The sequence below is a fragment of the Erinaceus europaeus genome, chromosome 12 (assembly GCF_950295315.1).
Source record: "Erinaceus europaeus chromosome 12, mEriEur2.1, whole genome shotgun sequence".
Taxonomy (NCBI): domain Eukaryota; kingdom Metazoa; phylum Chordata; class Mammalia; order Eulipotyphla; family Erinaceidae; genus Erinaceus; species Erinaceus europaeus.
The window spans coordinates 12,227,147-12,254,335 of NC_080173.1; the positions used below are offsets into that span (position 1 = coordinate 12,227,147).

The 27,189-nt window shown below is 54.7% G+C and overlaps 3 protein-coding genes across 10 annotated transcripts in view; 2 read left to right on the forward strand and 1 right to left on the reverse strand.

The window, feature by feature from the left end:
- TMEM94 (transmembrane protein 94) overlaps nt 1–1,235 on the forward strand; it is a 27,413-nt gene extending 26,178 nt beyond the window's left edge. For all 6 annotated transcript variants that reach the window (XM_060202740.1, XM_060202741.1, XM_060202739.1 and 3 more), the window contains exon 31: nt 38–1,235. In XM_060202740.1, coding sequence (XP_060058723.1) covers nt 38–110 — 73 coding nt within the window. In that variant the 3' untranslated portion in view covers nt 111–1,235. The remainder of the gene's footprint in view (nt 1–37) is intronic.
- Nucleotides 499–15,629, reverse strand: CASKIN2 (CASK interacting protein 2). 3 transcript variants are annotated; one of them, XM_060202746.1, is made up of 21 exons: nt 15,487–15,629; nt 13,743–14,261; nt 8,626–8,889; nt 8,476–8,527; nt 7,888–7,985; nt 7,381–7,526; nt 7,205–7,300; nt 6,988–7,118; nt 6,697–6,805; nt 6,268–6,376; nt 5,922–6,016; nt 5,228–5,489; nt 4,999–5,120; nt 4,856–4,916; nt 4,658–4,749; nt 4,362–4,472; nt 4,179–4,280; nt 3,955–4,093; nt 2,362–3,816; nt 2,058–2,280; nt 499–1,879 (listed from the first exon to the last, which is right to left on the reverse strand). In XM_060202746.1, exons 3-21 carry the CDS (start codon nt 8,654–8,656, stop codon nt 1,789–1,791), a joined length of 3,525 nt encoding a protein of 1,174 aa, XP_060058729.1. In that variant the 5' UTR covers nt 8,657–8,889; nt 13,743–14,261; nt 15,487–15,629; the 3' UTR covers nt 499–1,788. The 3 variants fall into 3 exon arrangements, with proteins under 3 accessions (XP_060058729.1, XP_060058728.1, XP_007524919.2); XM_060202745.1 differs by lacking the exon at nt 8,626–8,889; XM_007524857.3 differs by lacking the exon at nt 8,626–8,889 and having other exon boundaries at nt 13,743–14,219; nt 15,487–15,624.
- A 983-nt stretch (nt 15,630–16,612) lies between these two features.
- On the forward strand, nt 16,613–26,492 carry TSEN54 (tRNA splicing endonuclease subunit 54). The gene is made up of 11 exons (XM_007524868.3): nt 16,613–16,761; nt 16,856–17,020; nt 17,138–17,201; nt 17,289–17,372; nt 17,701–17,799; nt 18,694–18,746; nt 23,136–23,237; nt 23,446–24,089; nt 24,781–24,841; nt 25,334–25,450; nt 25,997–26,492. The coding sequence occupies exons 1-11, from the start codon at nt 16,706–16,708 to the stop codon at nt 26,145–26,147; spliced, it is 1,596 nt and encodes a 531-aa protein (XP_007524930.2). The 5' UTR covers nt 16,613–16,705; the 3' UTR covers nt 26,148–26,492.
- Nucleotides 26,493–27,189: the final 697 nt, after the last annotated feature.

The following is a 27,189-nucleotide window of genomic DNA, read 5'->3' on the forward strand; positions in this document are numbered from 1 at the left end:
CAGACTAACCCAGATTTCAACTTCCTGTTCCCTCCAGAGTTCGGGTCCGTTACCAGAAGCGACAGAAGCTGCAGTTTGAGACTAAGCTGGGCATGAACTCTCCCTTCTGAACTCCAAGCCAGTGGCCACCGCTGCCCTGGCTCCCATTTCTGGTATCATGAATGTTAAAGGGTCGGCTCTTAACTCAGGGCCCAGCTCCTGGCGTTTGAGGACCAGCTGTCACACTGAGCTCCAGCGCTTCCAGGGAGGAGCCGACAAGCTTTGCTCTCTGGATGCTGTGGCCCTCCTGTGGGCCTGACAAGAGCACTCTTGAATGTATGGCTGAAATGGAGGGGGCTGCCACCTCCTCTGCCTGTAGGCTGCCCCTTCAGGCTTCACTGGCCCAGTGTCCTCTGCACTTGCCTCTCTAGGTGGAGCTGTGAATCAGGAGCCAGGCTTCAATCTTTTTCTTTCTTTCTTTCTTTCTTTCTTTCCTTCTTTCCTTCCTTCCTTCCTTCCTTCCTTCCTTCCCCAAGAACAGTGGCAGAAGGGCCACTCAACGCTCAAGGCTGTTGAAAGCTGGGGTGTGGTGCAGCCTTGTCTTCCTCTCTGCACCCCTCATCTTGCCTCTGGGAGCAGGAGCCTGGATGTGGCCAAGCACTTCCCTTACCTCCCTCTGCAGGGAAGCCTTGCACTCAGAGCTGAAGATGAAGAGCCCTGTCTCACCCCAGAACCTCCTCCTGACCCCAACTTTAGGCTGAGCCACTTCTGGTGACAGCCCAGGGCTCTATCCCCCGCCCACATCCCAGCTCTCCTGTGAGAATGTTTTTAATAGTGTATATATTTTTTACTGGAAAAGAACCTTTAGAACCGAATGTAGATTGCTTTGTATTAAAACTTGTCGGTGATTTAAGAAAAGTCTGTGGCTGCGCCATGAGGCTGCCACAACAGGAACGACCCCAGGCTTTGGCCAGTGGGGGAGCCTCTAAAGAGAGGGGGAGAAGGGAGGTCTCAGCCTGTCGTCTTCCACATTGTGAGGCCCCCCCAACCCCCACCCCAAGCCTCAAGAAGTATGTGGCACAGATCCAAACACAGCCTGGTCACGTGAAATGACGCTTTCATTGGTGTTAGTTGGAGAAAGTTAATGGTTACAAAGCCAGGGCCTGGGCCAACCCAGGAGGCTTCCAGCCACAAGGCAGTCCCTGATCACGTCCTCTCAGGCAGTTATAGATAGAATAAACTCCATTTAAAATATATGCATTTCTCTCTCCTTAAAAAATAACATTTACAGTTGAAAATTTTTGGACGTTGGTGATCTATTGACCCCACTGCCCCAGTTAGCTTAGCCACACCGAGGGCGGGCAGGGGGGAAGCTGGTGCTGCCCTGGGTACCGCCGCCGTCTATTTACAGGCTCTCTGTACACTGGGGACCTAACTCCTGGCACAGGGACTCGAGACACTGGTGGCAAGTGGGGCAGGCGAGGACCCCCTTAAGCCCGCTGCCACTTTCTTTCTTGGGGAGGAGATTTACCAGGGGCATGTCCAGGGGGCAGACTGTTTGGTCTGACTACACACAGAGAAAGGGCTCTGCCAAGATGCCAGCACCTGACAAGTCTTCTCGGCCCCCTTACCTTCCTGTGCCCTGGAAGGGAGAGGGTGGGGGTAGGGCTGCAGAGCTCACAGCTGCTGGTTTGGGGCAGCAGAGCAGTGGGTGGACCCTGCCAGGGCAGCAGGAGCATCTTCTGTGCTGGGGCAGTGGCAGACGGCACTGGGTCACACAGGCCCACAGAAGGCACCAGTGAGTCTGGGTCAGTCCAGCATAGCTTCCAGCTGGTCAGCCAAGGCATCGAACATGGTGCTGATGTCATCCAGGATGTGTTTGGTGGAGGTGGCCGGGGGGCTGGAGAAGGGGGCAGGACAGGGTCAGGTTAGCTCACGGCCCGCACCACATTGCCCCTGGATCACCTCCTGGTTTCATGATCTATCTATCCATGAAGCTTCCCACCCCAACATTCCCAGGAGCACATAAAGATGTGAGGTCTCTCCTCACCACCCCCAATCCTGGCCAGCACCCTCACCCTTCTTGCTCTTCAGTGCCAATGCTCTTCTCCGCCACCCTCAGTACAGCTGCCAGGGAGGAGCTGGTCTGCTCCAGCCTCTGCTGGGCCCGGCCTGAGGCTGCAGCCCCAGTGCTCTCTGGCCTTGGAGGAGGCATGGGGCGGGGGCCAAGCCGTGGAGCCAGCTTAGGGCCAGAAAACGCCAGCTGGGTACAGGCCACAGACACAGGCTTGGGAGCTGTTCCTGTAGGTAGAAGGTAGGCTTGTGACATAGCTGAACTGGACACCACCTGTCAGATGCCCTTTCTCACAGACCCCACCTCACCTGCTCCAGGCACTTTGAGGAGGGCTGCAGGGAGAACAGGGGGCTCTGTCTCTCCGTGCTGCCAACCACCTGAGGAAGGTTCCAGAACCAGTCCGGAGGGTGGGGGTACTGGGGGCTGGGCTGGGAGGCTGGGCACCACAGAGGCTGGCACTCCTTGAGTTGGAGGGCTAGGCTCAGGTCGGAGAGTGGGAGAAGATGAGGTGGGGGGTTCACTGGGGACTTGGGAGGGCAGGGGGGCAGAGGAGCTGAGGGTTGCACTGGCCACTCCAAAGGCCAGGAGTGCTGTCTGCAGTGGCTCTCTCTCCCGACATTTGGGCCTTCGCTTAACAGTGTCTGACTCGGTGAGGTTGAAGTCCAGGCCAGGAGGTACTGTCGTCTCCCGGGCTGGGGGACAAGCTGGCTTGGGCCGCTGTTTGATAGTCAGGTTTCCCTCTTCTGCAAATGGGAGCCCTTCCCCAGAGCTGCCCCGAGACGGGGGTGTCCCCTCAGGCCCTGGCTCCTCCTCCTCAGTGTCCGATGAAGGCCCAGCAGGGGCAGGCGGGCCTGGGGGCTCTGATGTGCCTGATGGCTCACTCAGCGTTCGCCTTCGGGGGCCCTCGGGCCCTGGGCTTGCATCTAGTGGAGGGGGCTCTGGAGTGGGGCCAGAGACAGAGCTGAGGCGTTTGGGGGGTGGGGGTGGGGGGCCTTTACGGCGGGCCCGGAGGGCAAAGGACTGGCTGCGGGGAGCCCCACGTGTAGGGGTCGGGCTAGGGCTGGTCCGGGCTAGGGTGCTGCGTCCCGGTCGCCGTGTAAGGGTGGCATAACTGCCCAAGGCACTGCCCACAGGCCCTTCACCCTCCCCCTCTCCCTCTCCCTCAACAGGGCCAGGCCTGCTTAGGCTGTGGGACCGGCGCTTAGGCCTAGGCGGATCTGGAGGAGCGGCAGGGTGGCCTGCCAAGTAGAAGGCCTGGGGTGCACCAGGAGGTGGCCCTGTGCTTGGGCTGGAGGGTGAGCTTTGGGGATGCATGAACACATAAGAGGGGGGGCCTTGGCCAGGAGGTGGGGAGCATAGTTTAGGGGGGCGCTCTGTGCCCTCTGGAAGGTTCCTCTCCTGTATGGTGGTGGGGTCTCCGCCACTAGTCTGGGGGGTAGGATGTTCCTGGGAGTGACCTGACCCTCGAGAGCGAGCACCGATGCTCTCCTGGCTTGGGGAGCGGGCCGGGGGCAGGGGAAGAGGCTCAGGGCCACCCCCTGCCATGGCTGCCTGGAGCTCCGGGCTCAGCTCGCTGCCCTGGAAGGTGAGGAGGCGCGGGACAGCCGCAGCCAGCCCGTCGCCATTCTCCAGTCCTTCAATGGCCATCAGCTCTGGGCCCCGGCCCAGTAGGCGGCCGCCTTCACCCAGGGTCTCCCCATGTTGCAGGCCTCGCCGGAGTTCCGCCAACCGCTTCACCCCAAGCATCAGCTTCTTCTGGTGACCTGAGAGACAACAGTTATCTGGGGTCAAGCAGGGTCACCACTTACTACCCTCCAGGACCCCTCTTCCTCCTCAATCTGGACCCTGGAGGAAAGGGGGTTCAGAACCCAGCTGGAAGGTTCCAGAGTGAGCCTCCTCACCCAGCTTGTTGACACCGATCTCCTGCAGCTCCTCCCACGTGAGGTCGGCCACCAGCCCCATGGAGTCGTAGCCGCTGCTCACCAGCTGCTTGTGGTACTGTGGCAGCCCCAGGGCACACAGCCACTCCAGCAGGTCCACCTGCAACAGTGCCCCTTGTAGAGCTGGCTTCTGGCTGGCCTCAGCCCCCACTCACAAAGGCAGTTCAGAGCTGCAGCCCACTCACCGGGATGTAATTGGGCAGCCACTCAGTGATGCTGAGCTGGGCGATCTCAGAGGCTATCTTCTTCCTGTGCCCTGGCTTGGTCACCCCAATGGCCGTCAGGTCCTGCCACACAGTGTCCTGTCATCAGGCCCCCTGCTGCTCTACTTGCTGGGCCCTCTCCTGCCCTCCTGCTGCAGCACCTACCTCGGGTGTCATGCGGCTGATCGTTGGCACGTCGTAGCCAGCCTGCAGGAAGTGGGCAGTGTAGCCCTCCAGCTGGAATTCACTCAGCCAGTTGTGAATGGCCTGAGCATCCTGTGGGACCCCCAGGGAAGGGGTTAGGTTAGTGAGCTGTGGGCTGAGAAGGAGCTCAAGGCACAGCTAAGCCCACAGCCCTAGCTTCCTGTAGAGGCCTGCCTGGCCTAAACAAGGGCTCAAGGACCTGATGAGACAGCCCCTCTCCACCGCCAGGACCAGAAGTCCACACTCCATGGTCATACCTTCCCCTCTAGCAGCTGCTCTGGCCTCACATCATGGCTGAAGAGCTGCTCCCCAGAGTGGTAGTTGGCCAGAGGGCGGTGGCTCAAGTTATCTTCAGGGAAGGACAGAAGTGGGATCAGAAGTGGCAGGGCAGAGGGCAAACCCTCAGCCTCCCCCCTGCATTCCTCCCAGCCACCCCAGGTCTCTACCCTTCCTACCTGCCAGGGCTGGGGGGTGCAGTCCTGACAGCACTGTTTCCTCTCTGGCAGAAGGCAGTGGCTAGGGACAAGGAAGGAGATGATTAGGAAACTGGCATCGGGGGGAGGGATCTGCCCTGCTTCAATACCCTCTCCCCTCCTACCTGGGCATTCTCGATAAGGAGGCCAGGGCTGTGGCCGTTGGTGCCCTCAGAGCTCTGCCCGCTGCCGGCGCTGCGGATGCTGCCCACACTGCCCTCGCTGCCCACACTATTCCTGTCACCTGCTGCGGGAGGCAGAAGCCAAGGGCTCAGAGTTCCAGCTGGCCCTGCCAACAGCTGACTGGCAGCCTGCCCACCCCAAGGTCCCATGATGCCCTCTGGGAGGATGTACCTGGGCTGTCTGGGCTGAGGCCCACCCGTGGGAGCTGGCCACAGGGGAGAGGCTGCAGGGCGTCATCAGCAGGGAGCTGTGGGGTCCGGAAGAAACCTGGGTGCAGTGGGGTGGATGTGGAAGGGAGGCGGGGTATGGGAAGGCCCACTCGCTTGCTGACCACCTCAACGATGCCCGGGGGGAAGTAGCCCACTCGGTCTGTGCCCCTCTGACTCTCATGGATGTGGCCTTTCCAGCGGCCGTCAGGATGCTGCTCCAGCACCTGTGGCAGATGGGGGAGAGGAGGCACGGTCACCCCGAGCCCAGATGGTAGGGAGTCGGCCCTGAAGCTACAGTGCAGCAGTTCTCCTGCCCCTAAGGAGGCCCAGTACTCTCCCCTACTGCCAGTGTCCATCCCAATGCCTCACATGCCTCCAGGGCTTATAAACAGGAGGCCGGCAGTCTGGTATCACATCCCAGCTCCATTATGCACTAGCTGCGTGGCCTCGTGGGAAGGCACCCACTTTAATTTCTCTAAGCCTCAAGTTGGTCATCTCTGGAAAAGGAAACAGCATGGTACCTACTTTTCCTGAGTCTGGGAAAAGTCCCCGAGATAAAAACCTTAGCCTGGAGCCTGACCCACAGTTGCTGCCCAAGTGAGAGCAGCCCTTTCTTTGTCTGTGTCTACCCAGAAATGCCTCAACAGGACCCTCACCGTGATGATGTCTCCGGCCCGGACATTGAGAGCAGTGGGGTCATGGAGGTTCCAGAAATCCTTGAGAGCTCGGACCTTCAGGATCCCTGAGGCCTCTAATGAGAAGGGGGAGACAGGTGTCACCTGAGAGTTACTGGGATATGTTACCACCTCTCATGTGACCTTTGTAACATCCCCCAGGTCACTGCCTCACCACTGTAGCATCCCTGCCCCACCAGCTCCTGGGGCTTGGGAGTGTGACTTCCTGCTTTTGGGTACCACCCATAACACACACACACACACACACACACACACACACACACACACACTGCATCTCCCTTCCCAGCCAGCCCCCCCCCCCACTCACCCCGGAGGAGCTGTTTGATCTCCCGGCTGGCCTGGGACGTGGTGAACTGATTGACAATGTCCAGTGCAGTCTGGTTGTAGGTGTTCCGAATATTCACGTCCACTCCGCCCTGCGCACAGTGCAGAGAGCAGCGTGGGCCTGAGCACTCAGCTTATCGTTGCTCTGCAGCCTCAAGATTACCCAGAAAGGAGGGGCAGTTTTCCTAGTTTTCTAGCTGTAGATAAATGAAAGCTCCAAGACTGGTTGGGAGATAAGCTCAAGGTCACTCAACAAGTAAAAGACAAAGCTGGGGCTGGAGCCCAGCTGATGGCCAGGTACAACACCACACTAGTGGTGATGACACCCTCCTATGTGTCCTTAGGGATCTGGGAGCCAATATGCAACAGAATTCCATGTATGACTATAGGAATATCTGGTGTCTGTGCCCACCTCCAGGAGCAGCCGCACCACCTCGGTTTTTCCATACAGAGCAGCCTCGTGAAGTGCCGTGCCTGTCTTGGTCTGTCGGTTGATCTCAATCCCGGCTCTCAGGAGCTGTCTGTAGGGAGGTGGGGGGTGATTCATGGAGATGAGAGGAGACAGGAAAGGAAAGCGCCCACTGGGGCTGGAACAGTAATCTGGAGCAAGGGTGAAGAGGCCAGCAGGCAGGACCCTGAGCGGACATCCCAGTCCCACAGGAAGGCGATGAGGAAGTGGGGGGGTGGGGTGGCGCGTGGGTACCTGATGACCTCTCTATGGCCATTCTTGGCAGCCAAGTGCAGGGGCGTGGTGTAGTTGGGGTCACAGGGATCCTTGGCTTCACCCTCCAGCAGTGCCACACACAGATGACTATTCAATAGCAGCTGAGCCACCTGCAGCCACCAGAACCCAGGTCACATCTCTTCTAGAGACCCCACAGACACTCAGGACCCATCACCCCAAGGGCTACAGTGCTCACCTTGAGCCGCCCAAATTCACAGGCCAGATCCAGGGGTGTCTTCTTGGCCTTGTTGACCAGACAGGGGTTGGACTGGTGCTGGAGAAGCATTTCTGACTGGGGTGGAGGGAGGCGGGTGAGAGGGCAGCACCAGACCACCTTCCCCCTCACCCCTGCTGGCAGGCAGGCTCTCATACCACTTCGTAGTGTCCATACTGGGCCGCCAGGTGCAGTGGGATCTGTCCGTCCGAAGAGGCAGCATTGACAGCCGCAGAGGCCCGCAGCAGCAGCCGCACAGGCTCCAGCCGGCCCTGCCAGGCTGCGTAGTGCAGTGGGCGCATGCCTGGCGGGACAGAAGGACTTTTTCTGAGTGGGGGTGGGGGGACTGAAGAGCCTTGAGGAGCCAGCCCAGGGTTTGGGGAGGGAGCAGTCCAGCTGGATGGGGCTGGTGCCTGAAGGACTCTGTGCCCAGCAATGAGGACATGGGTGGCATGACAACCACAACCTCCTTGCATCTCAACTTCCTCATCTGGAAAATGGGTGCCAGCACCACCCACTACCCCAGAAGGTAGCAGAGATAAATTCAGTGAGACATTTGCAAGTGAGAGAAGTGATGTTGCCACCTGTCAGCACTGCTGCTAGGGAATCGAGCGAGTTCTGATCTGGGGAAGAGGAGTGGGGAGGGGGCTCCACTGGGGTCTCACCATTGCTGTCCTTGATGTCAACAGTGGCCTGAGCCTCCAACAGTAAGGCTATGAGCTCCAGGCTGCCCCCCAAAGCGGCGTGGTGAAGAGCGGAGAAGCTAGAGTGGGGGAGGAACAGAAAGTAGGGGGTCGTATTGGTGAGCAGTCCCCACCCCCAAATCCTGTTCTTTCACTCCAAACCCATCATGGGGGCTGGCAGGGGTGAGCCACTCGCCCACTGCACCCCATTCCCCCCGGCCTGCCAGGCCTGCCGTGGGAGCGCAGCACAGCCAGGCTTCGGCATGAAAGGGCTCAGTGTCTGCACTGAGAGGCCTGTTTGTCTGGCCTCCCCTCAGCCAGCCCAGGGGAGGGGGCTGTAGGAGCAGCAGCCTAGGGGCTCCTACCCTCCAGGGAGAAAAGGGGCCCAACAGGAATCTAACCCAACCCAAGGAGGCCACTCAGAGAGGCACCAGGGCCCCCTCCCCCAAGGGCAGGAACCCAGAGGTCTCAGCCCCCACATCTTAAGGGTCAAGTTCGGGAGGAGAAGGGACTCTAGGCCCTCATCCCTGCCCAGCCCCGAAGCTCATAGCAGGGGAGGTGCTCACTCACCCATCAGCATCCTGGTAGTTGACATTGAGCCTCTTTGTGGAGCCAAGAAGCTCTGGGGATCAGAGCAGAAGGCATCAGGGTACCTCAGATGATACGCCATACCCACACCCCACCCCAGGACTCCCGCTCCACCCTCCAAATCCAACTGACCTCTCGGTGTGCAGAACAGCACCTGCCCCATGGCCCCCTGCAGCCCGTGGTTCGGAGCCAGCCCGTCCCTGTGTCATCAGCTGGAGGCACCCGCTGAAGGAGCCCCCACGGCAGCAGTGGCCTGGCGCTCCTGGGCCCCCTGGCCCAGTGAGTTTATAGAGCCGAAGGGGTGGGAGGGAGCCTGGCATGCTGGACCCTTGGTGGACAGGCCCACGGCCACATGGTTAACATTCCTGCCAGGAGCTGGTCCCATTGTTCCCCAGGCTGAGGAGGTGGGGAGAGCAAGGATAAGGGCACTAGATGCCATTGGAGTGGAAGGGCAGATGCCAGAGTTGGACTCAGGGGCCACAAGGCCTGGGGACATCCCTGAGGGGAGCGCAGTAAAGAAGGAGGCATCAGACACACCTATACCAGGTTCTGGCTCTGCCAGTCACTAGCTGTGCAATCTTGGGCAAGTCGCTTCACCTCTCTGGTGCAGCCTCCTCACCTATCAGATGGGATCGCGGGACCTGCTGCCAAGGGTCTGACCACAAAGCTGGATCCTTGTCAGTGTGTGAAGGTGGGAGCTAACATCAGAGCACTCTGCCCACCAGCCGCTATCATCAGATGCTATCAGCAAAAGAGAGTGTGGGCCAGGCAGTGGCACACCTAGTACGTGTTACAGGGCACAAGAACCCGGGTTCAAGCCCCTGGCCCTACCTGCAGACTGGGAAGATTTCTAAGAGCTGCAGGTGTCTCTGTCTCTCTCTCTCTCCTCCTCTCAATTTCTTTTTGTCTATCCCAAAATAAATAAATATGTATATTTAGAAAGACAGAAAGGGTGGGTGGGCAGGCAGGTCAAGGGTAGCCCGCTCGCTGGCTCCACACTCCCAGGGATGAGGATAGCCCCGTGCAGGTGTGCCCCACACAGGAGTCAGGCACAGGAATGGGTGGGCCTTGGGGAGTGGGGAGGGGCAGGGGAATGCCTGTGCCCAGCCTCTTGCTGGAACCCACCCCTGCCGGGAAGGAGGTTTGGCTCAACCCGGGCTGGGCAGCATGCCAAGCATGCTGGTCCAGGCCTGCCCCCAGGCCCTGGTGGGCCCCTGAATCCCCCAGCAACACGGGGCTTCATTCCAGCAGGGAGGGAGCAACCTGGCAGTCAGGAGCAAGGGGTGGTAGGGAGGGGACAGCTACATTTGTGGGGGCTGAGCCCAAGCACACCATGCCACTGAAGAGATCAATACAGAACCAAGGACGAACAACAAGTGATGACGGGGCTGAGGGGTGGGGGCTGTTGGGGAGCACAGCGCTCCTCCCCCAGCCTTCTGCTAGCCCCCTCAGAAAGTCCTTGTCACACAGAGCCATTCAGGGCAGTGGAAAGAACAGTGGGTTCAGGGCTGGGCGGCGGCGCACTGGGTTAAGCACACATAATACGAAGCGCAAGGACCCGCGCAGGGATCCCTGTTTGAGCCCCTGGCTTCCCACCTGCAGGCGGGTTGCTTCAAAAGTGGTGAAGCAGATCTGCAGGTGTCTATCTTTCTCTCTCCCCTCTTTATTTTTCCCCCCTCTCTCAATTTCTCTCTGCCCTACCCAATAAAATGGAAAAAAAAATGTCCTCCAGGAACAGTGAATTTGTAGTACAGGCACTGAGCTCCAGTGATAACCCTGAAGGCAAAAATAATAATAATAAAATGAAAGAACAGTGAGTTCTAGAAGCAGGAAATGTATGACTCCAATTCTTGCTCTTTCTCTTTTGGCCAGTCATGGTCACTCTCTGGGCCTTGGCGAAGACGATGAGGTCAGTGGGGAAGAGATGTAGAAAGTCCTGCATCCTGCCCCCCACCTCGGCGGGCAGACAGTCAGGAGCAGGCCAGCTTGGACAGCCTGAAGAGTCTGAGCTGTAGCCCCTCCCAGGAGTGGCAGGACAATGTGACAGGAGGGACAGGAACAGGGGCAGGGCCAGGCTGTGTTCTTTCTAGAACAATGGCCGGAAAGGTGGTAGGAGAGAGGCTCAGGGTGACTGGGCTGGGGACCCTGGCAGGAGGGCGGAGGGTCCAGTTCCTGGCAGTGGCTCCAGGCACTTCCTCTGCTGCATAACCTTCTTCCCCATCAGGCTCAGAGGTGGAAGGGTCACTCCTGATTTAGGATCAGGCAGAGGATGTGAGCTCAGCAAGCCACCCCTGCCCACTCTTACTTCCTTTGGCTGGAGGAGCCAGCTCAGAAAAGGGGAGAGGATGGAAGGAGGGGCAGGGGGCAAGACTAGGACAGCAACCTGCTCCCTGTAGCTGACCAGTGAGGGCCTCCAGGGAGCAGACAGGGCTCACCTCTCTTCTCTCTTTGGACAGTCATGAGCTCTAGGTACGGCCAGGACAAAGGGGTACGCTGATACTTCCCTTCTGGCAGCCTCTTTTGCTTCTCCAGGGCATGAAGCAGGTTCCTAGCCTCCCATCTGAGAAATGCTCTAAAGCTAATGGGAGAAATAGCTATTCTAATATTGGGCAGGAATCAGGGAGTCGGGCTGAGCAGTGGTGCTTCTGGTAAAGCGCACATACTGCATAACGTGTAAGGACCCCAGTTTAAGCCCCTGGACCCCACCTACAGAGGAAGCTTCATGAGTGGTGAAGCAGGGCTGCAGGTCTCTCTCTCTCTCTCTCTCTCTCTCTCTATTTCCCCATTCCCTTTCAATTTCTGTCTCTATCAAAAACATAAATTAAAACAAATAAACAAAAAAACCCAGTAAGTCTACACTTTCACCACTGTCCTTGGGTAATTCTGATGGGTGGCGGAGTGTGAGAGCAGGGGCAAGAGGACACAAACTTGTCTGTGAGACACCACACAACAGCTGTGTGATCTTGGGCAAATCACCCCCCCACACACACCCTGAGTGTCAGCTTCTTATCTGTGAGGTGGACATAGAAATACCTATCTCAGGAGCCAGGTAATGGCGCATTTGGTTATGTGCACACACTACAGTGTGCAAGTACCCAGGTTCAAGCCCCTGGGCCCCACCTATAAGGGGAAAGCTTCACAAGCGGTGAAGCAGGGCCGCAGGCGTCTCTCTGTCTCTCTCCCTTTCTATCTTCCCCCTCTCAATTTCTCTGTCTCTATCCAATAGTAAATAAATTAAAAAAAAAAAATAGAAATGCCTGTCTCACCGGGAATTGGGGGCTACAGTATTTCATGAACTATGTGTAGAATTTGCAAATGTGACAATGGGATCACCTTCTTGCCACCACTATTTCATAGGACTAGGAGGAAGAACATGGTACCAGGAGTCCCAAGACCTTGTCTCTCCAAGTATGTTTGTGTACATACTCTGTGCAAGTCCCATGGGGGCTGGAAGTAGGGGCATCTGCCTGCAGACACTTCTCAGGAAGGTAGGGAAATTTCCTGTAGCCGCCAGGCTTCTGAAACCCACCCCCACATGCTGGCCTCATTCTGTGGCCCTGGGGCTATGAGGTCAGCAGCAGTCCTCTGGGCTGCTGACCAAGAACAACACAGAGGTGAGGGGAGGAGGGGGTGTGGCTTCATTCTTGGGCCTCCAGGGTCCTCCCCCAGGGGACTCCTTCACTTCATCTCCCTTCATGCTCGCCCTGTACTCACTTCTCTGGGCTAGAGACCTCCTCCTCCTCCTCCTCGTCCTCCTCAGTCCCCTGCCCTGGTGTGCAAGAAACAGACCTTGAAAACCCTTCTAGGATCCTACCTCCCCAGCTGTGAAAGGGAATAGCAATTCCCTTTAGGAAGCCCATGGGACTCCCTCCTGGGAGGTATGTTTTGGAGCTAGGAATCTAGTACTCTTAGGAGTACTCTGGGCAGGAACCACCTCCTGCCTCAATTGGTCTAGGAACTCAAGGGGACAAATGCAGAGTTATGGAGTGGTCTAAAGAGTTTGCCCTAAAACCCAAAGTCGAATGCCCTTAGGGGCCTGGCCACAGAGATAACCAGGAGATGAGGCTTCAGAAAATCCTCCAGAAAATCAGCTTTCGTGACTCACAAACATTTAGATAACACTGAACATTTTCTCATGCGGTAGAACTCTTTTAAAAATGATCTTACAGGGCCAGGGAGGTTGCTGAACAACAGAGCACATGCCTAGCATGCCTGAGATCCTGAGTTCAATCCAGTACCACACATCACTATAAGCCAAAGAGGGAGTCGGGTGGTAGCACAGCGGGTTAAGCACATGTGGTGCAAAGTGCAAGGACCGGTGTGGGTGTGAGGATACCGGTTCGAGCCCCCGGCACCCCACCTGCAGGGGAGGCGCTTCACAGGTGGTAAAGCAGGTCTGCAGGTGTCTATCTTTCTCTCCCCCTCTGTCTTCCCCATCTCTCTCCACTTCTCTCTGTCCTATCCAACAACGACATCAACAGCAATAATAACTACAACAACAATAAAAACAGGGCAACAAAAAGGAAATATATATATGCCAAAGAAACAAGTGCCAGTAGCACAACAGACTTTCATACCTGGAAGTCCCAGGTTCAACTTCTAGCACAACTCAGAGATGAACAGTGCTCTGATTAGGAAAAAGAAGGAGGAGGAGGAGGAGGTGGAGAAGAAGAAGAGGAAAAATGGGAAGAAGACGGAGATGACGACAAAACAAATATAACATCATTCAATGCTAGACAGTGCTTTTCTCTCCCTCATCTCATTTTTCAAAAGCTTACCTCACAGGCTAAGACATACAAGCAAGACGCTCCAGTAAAGGAGGCGGAGAACAGAGCTCTATTCAGTCTCCCCCAACCACTGCTAGAGGCCCCACTGCTCCAAAGAATACATCCAAAAAAACCACCTGCTAGAGAAGGCAACTCCATAAGGGTGGCTATTTTGGTCTGTTTGATTCACTGTTCTGGCCCAGTGCTTACACCAGAGCCTGGCACTCAACAAACAATCCAAAACATCTGAATGATGGAGCCTCAACCCTTCTGCATTACAGGTGAAGCAACAGAGGCTCAGAGAGGTTAATCAGTTTGCCTCGGGACACTCTGGAAAAATCAATCTCCTTTCCTTTTCTGGCTTTGCCACACAGAAGTACTCCTTGTCTTCCTTGCTGCAAGTCCCCCGGATCAGTAACACTCCCAATCCCTGAGCACCAGGGTAGAGGTTCAAAAGGACAAATCACTCCACAAAGTACTCACTTGTCTTTGCTGCCTTGATCTTAGCCACCAGTTTCTGCACACTTGTCACATCTCCATTCTTGACGGCGAGGATTAGGTCTTGTTCTCGACCCATCCTGGGCTCTGAGTTCAGGAGTCCAAGGCAGAGGCAAGGAAACGGTATAAACCAAGGTGTCAAGATTCCATGACTGAGGCTTCTGGAGGGCCAGTGGTACTGGGAGGGAGTGTTTCTGGCGTCCTGGGCAGTGGGCTTCTTGTCAGGCACTCACAAGATGCTTCAGAAGCTGCCACCAAAAGCAGTAGAGCAGATCTGTGAGGGGGTGGAGGCAGTGTGGCAACCTGGATGGCTATCAGCTTACAGCTTCTGATGGCACCAGGATGGGCCAGGACTGGGTGCGACAATCTTCAAGGCTTGGCTCAGAAGCACCAGTGTCCACCCAGAGCACCCTCAGCATTCCTCAGGCCTCCAGCAGTAGTGTCAGACAGGTTGCAGGGGCCCTAGAAAGGGTGCAGGTCCCCTGCCGAAGTCTGGGCCAGAGCCTGCAAGTGTCCCAAAGGCAGGGCTCAGAGAAGGTACAGGCCAGGGCTTCCCAGGAGCCCCCAAAACCCACCCACTCCCATCCCCTCTGAGTCCAGAGGTGCTGGGGGGGGTGGGGGTGAGAAGGTGACCATGCATTAGAGGACTATGGGGGAGGTAGGGGGGAGGTGGCGCTCTGGGAGGGGGAGGCTGAGTCACTGAGGCCTCGGGGCACCTGGCAGCACCTCAACCTTGGGCAGGAGGGGCCCTGGCAGCACGACACACTAGGGCAGGCTGGGCCAGCAGCCTGTTCTCCACAGCCCCAGGCTCTGACACCCACAGACAACTGGTGGGTCAGAAGGTGGGGCTTGGGAGGGTCAGAAACAGGCAGCCACGAGGGGTCACTCCCTATGAAAGGTGCCTGGCCCAAAACTCCTCCCTGCCTAAAGTCTACCCTGCCAGTTGAATGCCCTAGACTCAGGGCTCATATGATTTCAGAGGGTTAAGTGGAAAAAATATGCCCCTCATCTCCTATTTTAGGGGAGGGAGGCTGCCGGCTGGACACTGAATCTCCGGCAACTGTTGCTTGACCCACCTTCACCCCTTGTGCCAGACGGAGAAGACCCACCTTCACCCCTTGTGCCAGACGGAGAAGAGACAGGGGGCAAAGGTGCTACGAGCTGGTTGCAAATGGATCTGCCTGGCTCCTCCAGCCTGAAGCTTAGGGCTAAACCTTCGATTTCACCGCAGGAGAGCTTACGTCAGTCCTCAGTGGCCTCGAATTTGCTGCCCGGGTGCCGTGGCATGAAAGTCACGTAGGCCTGGGGCCCCGGAATGGGGACCCCCCCCAACTCTGCAAATGTCCCAAGTCTAATCCAGATGGCATTCCCGCTCAGGACTTGCGGCGGCCACTGGGGGAAGGCGCCTCTGGCAGTGCCTGGGGTCGGGCGGGCTCCCCCGCCCCCCGGAATGCCCAGTGCAGCGCCGCGCACCCCCCTCCCGCCCCAGCCCGGCCCAGGCCGACCCGGGGAACAAAGCGGCTGGAGGGATCCGATCGGCCGAGCGAGCGAGCGAGCGAGCGAGCGCCGGGGGGGGGGGGGCTGATGCGGGAAGACGGGCTCCGCGGGCGCGAAGGGGACGGGAGGAGCAGCGATGGAGACGCCAGCCGACCCCGCAAGAAAAGTTACTCAGTGCCCGCACTCAAGGGTGCTGCCCCCCCACCTCCCAACACGGGTCCCGAAGTCTCACCTCTCCCCGCCGCCCTGCCGGGGGTCCAGCTGACCCTCCTCGGTCCCTGGCACTCAGGAGGACGGCTCCCACTGACCCCCCACCCCCTTCCCCCTTTCTCCTCCTCCTTTTCCAAGGCCGGTTCGGCGCCTCCCGCAGGAAATCCCGCCCCTCCCCCCTCCCTCCCGCCGGATTGGGACCGTCCGGGCCGCGCAGTCGGACTGTCAGTCATCGCCTGAGGCCCCGCCCCAAATCCCTGCCGGGCCCCGCCCCTCACGGGTCCAGTAGGGGCCCGAGACAAACCAGGTCTGCGCATGCGCCCAGGTGAAATGGACTTAGGGTAGTACAAGGACACGCCCCTCCGGGTTCAGGTTGTGCAACCCGGGTGACCTCGGACTCTAGAGCTCAGACCCAGGAGTCAGAGACTATTGGAAAAGAAGAGTGGGAGTGAAGACATGATGTTACAGGTGTTGAGAACCGAGACTCGGGGGTCCCACTTGGAAGCCCCCTTTCTGTTTGGTCCCTGGTCCTTCCGCGGTGGTCTCTGTCCCCGGCCCGAGCGCGACCCACAAGCGCTGGCCGGAGCAACGGCGCCACCTAGCGGCCAGTGTCGGGCCGCCGCACGCCAGCGGCAGCGATGACCCCAGCTTGGAGATGGGGTTGCGGGCGGGTGGGGTGGCGCTTCAGCACTATCTTCGGCAGGACAGCGCCTCCCGCCCCTAGACCTCAAAACCCGACTCCAGAGGCCCTCGGAAGGGCCCCATCGTTTGACCCTGAAGAAATTGTGAACGTCTCCAGGGGACCAACAAAGCCATCCCTGCGTCCTTCAGTTTGTGAAGCTGGGATTTGGGGACCACCGTTCAAGCTCCTTTAAATCTCTGCTTCGTCTCCCTGGTCCAGCCGGGGTGGTGCAGGGCACCCGGACTGGCTGCCCAATGCACTTTAGACGCCGAGTTCCCCCCACCACCAGTGTTACTAGAAAGGAGCCCAAGGGAGAGCGGGGGCTAAGAGAAGGGGGTCTCTCCTACAAACCCAGACACTAGCAGGTGCCCCACTCAGAAAGCACTCCTACGGAAGTAGGCGCTAGGACCCGGGGCCGCCAGAGGCAGAACCCCACAGGTCCATGGCGGGGTGGAGGTGCAACCCACCCCCACGGGCTGGCTCTAGGGCCGCGCGGACTCCTGGCGGTGGGCGGGGCCAGGGCGGCCCGAATGCGCAGGCGCAAACGACCGCCCACCCGATGGAGCCAGAAACCGAGTCGGGAACCGTGGAGGTTCCCGCCGGGCGCGTGCTCAGGTTCGGAGTGACCCCGGGGATGAGGGGTGAGGGGTGGGGAGCGGGGGCAGAGAAGTCCCGATTGCGGCTGAGCCTGCGCTCCCTCCTTCCTAAGTGCCCCGGAGCTCCTAGCTGCCCGCTCGCGGCCGCAGAGGCTGCCCCAGCGCTCGCATGGCCCCAAGGACTTCCTCCCCGACGGCTCAGCAGCCCAGGAGGAACGGCTGCGCCGGTGCCGCCAGGAGCTCTGGCAGCTGCTGGCCGAGGAGCGCGTGGAGCGTCTGTAAGCGGGGCGGGGCCTGGGCTGAGGGGGCGGGGCCGCTGGTGGAGGGGCGGGGCCAGAGGGGCGGGGCCGCGGGCTCGCGTGGACCCAGACGCCCCCTCTGCTCCTTTCATCCAGGGGCAGCTTGGTGGCGGCAGAGTGGAGGCCGGTAGAGGGCTTCGTGGAGTTGAAGTCTCCTGCGGTGAGTGTTGGGGCTCGGGCACACTGGACCTGTGATGACTTCTGTCCCGCGGGTACCTGGGTGACTCTTGCTCTGGACCCAACACAGGGTAAATTCTGGCAAACCATGGGCTTCTCGGAGCAGGGACGGCAGCGACTTCACCCCGAAGAGGCTTTGTATTTGCTGGAGTGTGTGAGTGGGATTCCTGAGGTGGGGGGGGCAGGGGAAGGAACCGGGGGACCAAAAAAAATCGAAAGGAAGGATGTGCATGGGAGAAAAAGGACACAGCTGGGTGTTCAAGGAGCTTGTAATTTGGCTACTGAAGCAGGAGACAAGAAGGACAAGCAAGGGTTCCAGTTCTAATTAGTGGTGTTGCCACTCTCCGCCCTTTCATGTCTGGCCATAATCTGTGATTGTGGGGATGGGCGGGGCTTGTCACACAATGCTGTGATATCCGAGCCCTACTGAGCCCTACTGCCAGAGGAGGGTGCACAGGTTGCATTGTTGTCCTCACTTCCAGGGTTCCATCCAGCTCTTCCACCAAGACCTGCCACTGTCTATCCAGGAGGCTTACCAGCTGCTGCTGACCGGAGATACTGTAACTTTTCTGCAGTACCAGGTATCTGCTGTTCTCTCTACCAGTAGGGGAGCCACCTACCCTCTGAATCAGTGAATACTTGCTAGTAATCTGCTTGCATGGTTGTTACAGAAAAGTTAATCTGGAGATAGGTCTTGAACAGTCAAGTGAGGATGGCAGTTAGACCCTTGGATAAACAAGCCTGTAGTTTGGGGGAGCAGTCAAGGCTAGAGACAGATGCAGATATCATGAGCCCATGGGAGATATTTAAAGCTATGCAGCTGTACAGGCAGGTAGTTTGAGTGGAACGTTGTGTTTGAGACTTAGGAAACTCCAGCACATGAGTCAGGAGGAAGATAAAGGGCCAGAAGCAGACTGAGGAGTGGCTGTCAAGATACAAGAAAAGCCAAGAGACATAGTATCAACAGAAGCCAACGGGTCCTTCAGGGAAGAAGTGGTCAATTTGTATTGGAGGCTGCCCAGAGATTAAGCAAGATGGGAGACATTCATGTATGTTGTATACTGATAGGAATATGGGTGCACAGGACTGAAATGGGGCCAGGGTGGTGTCCACTTCTGCCACCTTTGTATCCAAAGCTTTTACTTTTGTCATCTTTGGTATTAAGACATTCAAGGCAGAATCTTTTTCTTGGCATAGCAACTTTCAGCTTCCTTGGGTTTGTGTTTAAATCCTCAAAACTGCTAAGTGTCTTCTGAGCCCAGAGTATGGTAAACAAAAGCTGGACATCCTGAGGCTAAGACCATTGTTTGGGTATAGTGTTTATAATGGAATGTATTTCAACCAGTTCTTAGATTTGGAATCTGGAATCCGGAGGTGTGCAGGAGAGGGTGTAGGGAATGCTTTCTGGCTAGAGAAACTAGTTGGTATTTTCATAAAGTTCTCTAACTTCTCCTTTATTTGCCTTTTCTTTTGAGGTCTTCAGTCACTTGAAAAGACTGGGCTACGTGGTCCGACGATTCCAGCCAAGGTATATATATCCCTCTTTCTCTCATCTTTTCTAGTCCTGGAAGCTAGCTGAGGTTCCCCAGAGTAGAGTGTGACCTCTCTTTACCGGGACTCTTGCATGGAGCTGCAATTCCCTGGATATGGGCCAGAGATCTATGCTGGAGTGCTGTTAGGAGAATGGGACAGATAGTTCACTGGGTAGGGCATTCACTTTGCTGTGTGCATGGCACAGGCTCAGGCCTGGCACACCACTGAGAAGCTCCAGTACTATAGTGTCTCCTCTGTTTCACTCTTAATCTCTACCTGAAAGAAAAAGTCAGACCAAAGTAGTGAGATCACACATGTTAGGATGAATCTGGGTCACTTCTATGTCTCCTCAGCTATTAACTGAAAACCCAGTTTTAGTCCAGTCCAACCACAGGTAACAAATTTCCTTTTCCTGAGCATTACTCAGGTCTACCTTATAGTAAGTAGTGTTGGGGGCTGAACCTTAGACTTTGGAGCCTCACACATGAAAGTATTGCATAACCATTATACTGTCTCCCTAGCCCCTCAGATAATAACTGAGAAATCACTACTAGCTGTAAATAGTGTAGCACCGGAACTCTGTCACTTAGGTGTCAGATTTTTTTTTTTTTTAACGCATGCTTGAGTGAAAACCAAGACAGTGATCTGTGAGGTAGCAAACTGGATAAGGCATTGGACTCTCAAGCATGAGGTCCTGGGTTCAATCCCTGGCAGCACATGTACCAGAGTAATGTCTGGTTCTTTCTCTCTCTCTCTCTCTCTCTCTCCTCCTATCTTTCTCATTAATAAACAAATTTTAAAATCTTAAAAAAAACCAAGACAGGGATTTACAGTTGTGTAGGGTTGCATACTTATTTTGCTCAGTTAGTTGCTTTACTTTCTGGGACCTCTGGAGATAACCTTATTTATCCAGCATCACTATAGAGAACCACAAACCTTCAGACTTGGAGAATTGGAGAGTAGTTCAGCCTTTGTAGTTTCAAAGTATATCACAAGGGGGGTGGGTGGTAGCGCAGCTGAATAAGCGCACATGGCACTAAGCGCAAAGACCGGTGCAAAGATCCTGGTTTGAGCCCTCAGCTCCCTACCTGCAGGGGGGCTGCTTCACAAGTGGTGAAGCAGGTCTGCAGGTATCTATCTTTCTCTCCCCCTCTCTCTTCCCCTCCTCTCTCCATTTCTCTCTGTCCTATCCAACAACGACATCAATAACAACAACAATAACCACAACAATGATAAAACAGCAAAGGCAACAAAATAGTCTCCAGGAGCAGGGGATTATATCACAAAAGTTCTGATTAGGCACATCCTTTATTATTTATTTTTTTCTTTCTTGGGGGATTAATGGTTTACAGTAGACAGTAAAATACAAGAGTTTGTACATGCATAACATTTCCACACAACAATACAACCCCCACTAGGTCCTCCTCTACCATCTTGTTCCAGGGGCACATCCTTTATTTATTTATTTATTTATTTATTTATTTATTTCCAGAGCATTACTCAGCTCTGGTTTATGGTGGTGCTGGGAATTGAACCTGTGACTTCAGAGCCTCAGGCACAATTCATTAAAGTGGAATAGATCCTAAGGAAAGCATTGTGAATGTGTGCAGAAGTTCTCTGTGAGAATGTTCACTCCTTCAGCAGCATCTGCTGACTGGACTAGAATGGCAGGCTCTGTGTTCATCGCAGAGGAATAGCAGAGAGTAAAATCACTGCCCCTGCGGAAATTGCATTTAGTGGAGAGCTTACCCATAAGTCCATCAGCAGATGCATGATTGAGGCCCAGTGATAGCTTAGTGGGTGGAGAGCACACCTTACCATGCTGGAGGCTCTGCACCACACGGGAACCACAGACAGTACCAGGGGATTTTCCACAGATGTGGAGCAGTGTATTGGCACTTTCCCTCTTTCTGTCCTTTCCTCTCTCTTTTTTTTTTTAAAAAAGACTTTTTAAAATATTTATTCCCTTTTGTTGCCCTTATTTTTTTTATTGTTGTAGTTACTGTTATTGTTGTTGTTATTTGATGTTGTTGTTAGATAGGATGGAGAGAGGAGGGGAAGACAGAGAGGGGGAGATAAGACAGACACATGAATACCTGCTTTACTACCTGTGAAGGGACTACCCTGCAGGTGGGGAGCCGGGGGCTTGAACTGGTATCCTTGGGCTTTGCGTCACCTGCACTTAACCAGCTGTACTACCACCCAACTCCCCTTTCATCTCTTTCTAAGGATATAGTTTTAAAAATTGAGCGGGGGAGGCTCCTCAGCAGTACTGCATATGCATAAGACCCTTGATTCATTCCCCAGCATGGCATAAAATAATAGTCACTCCTTAGAGCAATACTGTAGGAGAACCTTCTGTAGTGATAGAAATGGTCTCTCTGCTGCCCAGTGTATGTGGCTTGTGCAGTTGTGGGGCTAAATGTAAAGTTTTCCTCAATCTGGTGAGTTTATATCTAACTTACGTGATCATTTGTGTGTAGTGACTCCCCTATAAGACATAGTTGCCGCACAAAGCACAAGGTCCGATGTAAGGATCCCGGTTCAAGCCCCCGGCTCCCCACCTGCAGAGGAGTCACTTCACAGGCGGTGAAGCAGGTCTGCAGGTGTCTATCTTCCTCTCCCCTTCTCTGTCTTTCCCTCCTCTCTCCATTTCTCTCTGACAACATCAATTACAACAACAGTAACTACAACAATAAAACTAGGGCAACAAAAGGGAATAAATAATATTTAAAAAAAAAAAGACATAGTTACCTTAGAACACCAAAACAAACAAACAAACAAACAAAAACAATTCATGGTAAGAAAGAATACTATAGTGGTCTGGAGGTGGCGCAGTGGATGAAGCATTGGACTCTCAAGCATGAGGTCCTGAGTTCAATCCCTAGCAGCACATGTACCAGAGTGATGTCTGGTTCTTTCTCTCCTCCTATCTTTCTCATTAATAAATAAATAAATTCTTTTTAAAAAAAAGAAAAAATATTATAGCAGTAAGGGATTCTATCCACAGCATACCACTGAGTAGTATTTTTTTTTTAAGTATATTACTGAGTAGGAAAAAAAAAAAAAAGATGGCAAAATGTATAATGCCATTTTTGTTAACCACAGAGAGAGGATGAAATTTTTTCTTTTTTAGATATTCTCTCTCTTTTTTTCATTTTGAACAGAGACAAATTGAGAGGAAAGGAGAATGTAGAGAGGGAGGAGTGGAGCTGGGTAGCGGTGTGCCTGGTTAAGTGCGTGTGTTAACGTGTACGGGGATCTGGATTCAAGCCCCCAGCCCCCACCTGCAGGGGAAAGCGTCACAGATAGTGAATCAGAATTGCAGGTCTATCTCTCTCTCCCCCTTTCCATCTCCCCTCCCTCTCAGCTTCTTCCTGTTCTATCAAGTAAAATAAATAAAGTTTAAATTAAAAGAGAGAGAGAGATTAGGAGAAAGGGAAGGAGGGAGGAAAGCCTACAGGACTATATCACTGCTTGTGAAGCTTTCCCCCTACAGGTGGAGATTGGGGGCTTGAACTGGGGTCCTTGTACACTGTGATACTTGTGCTCACCAGGTGTGCTACCACCCATCCCTGAGAGAATGAACATTTTAAGGAATGTAAATGTTAACAGTAATATTCGTGGTTTTAATTTTTCAAGTTGCCTAGTCCTCTTTTGGTGTTTCTCATAAGTGATGATTCACTAGTTACTGGCTCTTTGAGAGTCCGGATTCTAATAAGCCTCTGCTTAGAATGCTATTGGTGTGACCCAGACACTCAGCCAGTGGCATGGCTACCCAACCTCTGTCCTGACTGTAGGTCTTCCTGGGACCTTAGCCTTTTGAGGTGTCTGATTCTGACCCACTGACCTGTCTTCTTCACCATTCCCTCAGATCCCACTGGAGCTGAGAAGGAGGTGTATATACTGTCTACCCCAGTCTTTTTTATTTTTAAGTGATTTAATATTGCTTTTCAAAATTAGAAGGTAACAGGGATACACTTGTTTGTACATGCATAACATTTCCATATAACAAAACAACCCCCACTAGGTTCTCCTCTGCCATCATGTTCCAGGGGCACATCCTTTATTTATTTCTGCATTACTCAGCTCCCTCCATTGGAAACTCTAGTGGTTCTCCCAAGGTCACAGATATGAGTTGACTATTAGTTTCTATAACTGTGAATCTATCTGTCTGTCTATTTCTCTATCTAGCTATATTTTTGCCCATTTTTTCCTGTGGCCCTGGCTTCTCTTCCTTTCTGAATCACACCTACACCTATCACTACTTCCAGATGTCTTTCCTTTTTTCCTCTTCTCTCTCGAGTCCTGATGGAATGGGTTTCAGAGCCCTCTGGTGATCTCCGCCTAACATGTCCATCTACCCCCCATCATTATCCTACAGCTCCATCCTGTCCCCTTATGAAAGGCAGTTGAACTTGGATGGCAGTGCCCAACACTTGAAGGACAAGAACAGCAAGAGAAAGAGGAGGAGCTCCAGCTCTTGGTAATATTCCCCACAGGCCACACCCCCCCCCCAGGGAACGGGGGGGCAGAGCTGTTAGTATATGCTGGGACCGTGGCGAACGTGTGGACTTGAGAGCTGGCCTGGAGCAGCTTCCCCATAGGCCCAGGGAGGCAGGAGATCTGTATGGGACATGTGCGTTTCAGCAGTCAGGAGCAAATGTGCTGTGTTTCCTCCCCACATCCCTCAGGTCCACTAATAAGAAGCCCAAGGCCCAGGAGAACCCCCTACAGGGGGTGGATGGGACACCTGAGAACCCGACAACCTCCAACCCATCTCCCTGCAACCAGAACAGCCGATGCCTAGAGGAGGACCCCCAGGAATCAAGCCTTGTAAAGGGCTCAACAGGCCCCTTTCGGCTTCTAGGGTCCTTGGAGCCCTGTCCTGGCCGGGCCAGAGAGGGGTTGGGGTGCAATTGGGAGAATGGTCGAGTAGAAAATGGGGTGAGACGGGCTGGTAAGCCTCGTTGGAACTTTGAGCAAATCTGCTTCCCCAACTTGGCTTCAGACAGCCGCCATACCCTTCTGCTTGCCCCAGCCCCAGAGCTGCTCCCGGCCAACGTGGCTGGGCGGGAGACAGATGCTGAGGACTGGTGCCACAAGCTGAACCAGAGGAAGGAGAAACTCTCCAAGCAGGAACGAGAGCAGCAGGCAGAGGGCCGTGACTTCCGAGAGGATGTCAACTTGGATCCTGAGGTGCTGTGCTGCTCTGGCTGGCAGGAGTACAAGGAGCTGCTGCAGAGGCGGCACCTGCAGAAGACCCAGAGCCGTCCCCAACATCTGTGGGACCAGCCTGTCACCCCCTTGCTGAGCCCCAGCCAGGCTAACACCCCAGGTACCCCTGCTGTAGTCTCATGGGCCACCAGCAGCTAAAGAATCACGTGATTTTGAAAGGGGTGCTGCCTGATTAAAGGTTAAGAAAGAAGAGAGTGTTTGTGTAGTGGAACCCATAGACAGTCCATTCTCCCAGAAAGCAGCAAAAGGACCATGTGGAAAGGTTTAGAGATGGCAAGTTAGTGCCCAAAGAGACGTGAGCAGGAGTGAGAACTATGCCCACATCCTTCCAATCACAAGATGTGGATGCTCTGCCTTCTGCTAGCTCTGGGCCCCTGTTCGCCCAACTCTTGTTACAGGGGAATCTGGAGGTGACTGTGTTCAAGGGAAAGAAGGCCTGTGTGTTATTAGTAACTTCAGAACCAGTTGCGCTCCATAGCGAACACAGTAAATTGCAAATAACCAGATTAGGGTTGCCAGACAGGTTAAGTTGGCAGTTTGAGGTAAAAAAAACAACAACCAATCTTCACATGGGAGGTGCTGTCGCACTAGAGTAAGCTCAAGTGCTGTGGTGTCTTCTGCATCTGAATGAAAAAGCAGTGGAAATCATGCATGTATAATGGCGACCTTACCCCCGCGCACACACACTAATTGTAACAACCATAAACAAGATAACTAGATAGCAAATTCAGACATGTCAGAGGAGTCTGTAGGGTGGCCGGTTCCTTCTCAACACTTTATTGTCATCGTAGCCACAGTCCTTCAGCAGATCTCTGTGCTGCAGACAACACACCTTGATGACGGAGGTGCCTGGTGAGTTTGCAGAGATGACCCTTTCCACTGTACTTTGGGTACCAGCAGGAATTGGCAGCTCGGTCCTGAATCCTGAAATTGGCATGAGCTAGAGGACTGTTACAGCAACCCCCTACCCACATTTCTGATCCTTTTTATTTTATTTATTAACACAAGATAGAGAATCAGAACATCACTTTGGCACCTGGGATTGAACTTGGGACCTCATGTTTGAGAGTTCAATAATTTACCCAATGTGACACTTCCCAGGCCCCACACATCCCTAGTTCTAAGCCACGAGTGATACGCATACATCCGGGGAAAGCATGGATTGACAGATGAGAGTGGGTTTATCCCTGGGGATCTAAAATAGGTAACCGAGCTTCCTCTAGCCCCAGAGAACCTCAGCTCTCGTAGAGGGGACTGTTTTCTAGAACTGGGTGAGGGGAAAGGTGGCATGGAAAGGAAAAGTGGACAAGGAAAGTCCCTGAATCCTCTTCTCACTGCTCTCAGGCTGCTGGAAAAATCTGGGGGCTTGGAGATCACCTTTGATGTTTACCAGGCTGACGCCGTGGCCACGTTCCGGAAGAATAACCCCGGCAAACCCTATGCCCGGATGTGCATTAGTGGGTACGAGACCATTGAGCCCTGCTCCGAGGGTTCTCTTATAATCAAAGTAGCAGGACCTCCTTTCCACATTGCTGGCAGTTTGTTGATCCTTGAGAGTGACTAGAGGTCCAGAGACATTGACCAATGCAGGCCACTGGGGTCCAACTTTCCCCAGTCCTTGGCTCTTATTCCTGGCATTTTGAAGCAGTCTCTGACCTTTGCCAGTCTGAAGATCATGAATTAACAATCTCAGTGTGTTTGAAACACTATCTCAGTTCTCTCACTTCTTTATTTTGACCAGAGCACTGCTCAGCTCTGGCTTATAGTGGTGTGGTGTGGGGGATTGAACCTGGGACTTTGGGGCCTCAGCCATGAGAGTCTCTTTGCATAACCATTATGCTATCTGCCCCTGCCCCACTATGGACTCAACCAAGGCAGTTTGCAAACCAAAGAACCCAGAAGCTAGACTAGAACCTTGGACTGCTGCCTTATCATCTTCCCTGAATGCCTGCCTTGGAGAACTGGGGTCTCAAAACTTACAGATGGGCTATGTCTTTATCCCTGCAGATCTGATGAGCCAGTCCCAGACCTCTGCACCCTCAAGAGATTGTCCTATCAGAGTGGTGATGTCCCTCTCATCTTCGCCCTGGTGGATCACGGAGACATTTCCTTCTACAGCTTCAGGGACTTCACTCTGCCAACAGATTTGGAACACTGATTTTACAGTGCCAGGAGCCTGCTTTGGGGGACCTGGACTACCTACACTCAGGACCATCTCTGCTGCCTGCTACACCCAGACTCTAACCTGCATATCAAGGGGCCAGTGTGGCGTTTGACCCTGGCTCTCATGCCTGCAGGAGACCAAGGCTGTGCCCCCCTCATTTGACTGCTGTAGCACTTCCAAGCCTGGAACTGAGATTGCGACTTTGCTGTTACCCCCTTGGAGCCCTGGTCGAGATTTCAGAGAGCCACGGAAGGCAGAAGAGAGGACTCAGTGCCTTTAAACTAGAGGGTGCCTGCTTCATGCGACAAAGCCAAAGCCATTAAAATTAGATCCCTTTTCTGCTCTGCCTGGATAAAGTGGAAAAGCCCCCCATCTATCCCTCTTGTCTGTGGAACTGACCCCCAGATCCTCGCCCCTCCTTTCCCCATCCTGGAGGGTATTGCTTTCTCTGGTGCCTGTCAGGAGTCTGATCCTACATCTTTCTCTCAGCTTACTCTGGCGAGGATGGGAAAACCACAGCCCTCCAGTCAGTCTTGACTTTTCTGGCATCTACAGGGAGGCGTGCGTTTCATCCACCCTTTCCAGAACACAACCCAGTCCCCAGTCCGGGTAGAAGGGCGATGTGGAGGTACTAAATCGGTGTAGCTGGAGCCCTAGTTGCTGGCAACTGGGTGGCGAAAGCGTTGCATGTCTAAGAGCCTGCCTCCGCCTCCTGTCTCCAACCCCACCCCCGTAGCACTAAAAACTTTGGTTGTTACAGGCTTCCGGGGATCAGTCCCCCCGCCACCACCTCCCCCCGCCGGCTTCTGCAGCCACCTACAGCAAGGGGTCTAGGCTAAGGGCTCACCGGGAGGGGAAAGCGCTGGTGGCGGGCGACACAGTCCTCGTCCCCACCCCACTTCAAGGTTCGGAAACTTGACACCTCAAGTGCGCCCAGTCGCTCTCGGGTCGGGTTGAGCGCGGTCAGAAAGAACCGGCCTAGCCTCGCCCCGCCCCAGCAGCTCGGGTCGGGCCGGCTCCCCCGGCCGCCGCGCGT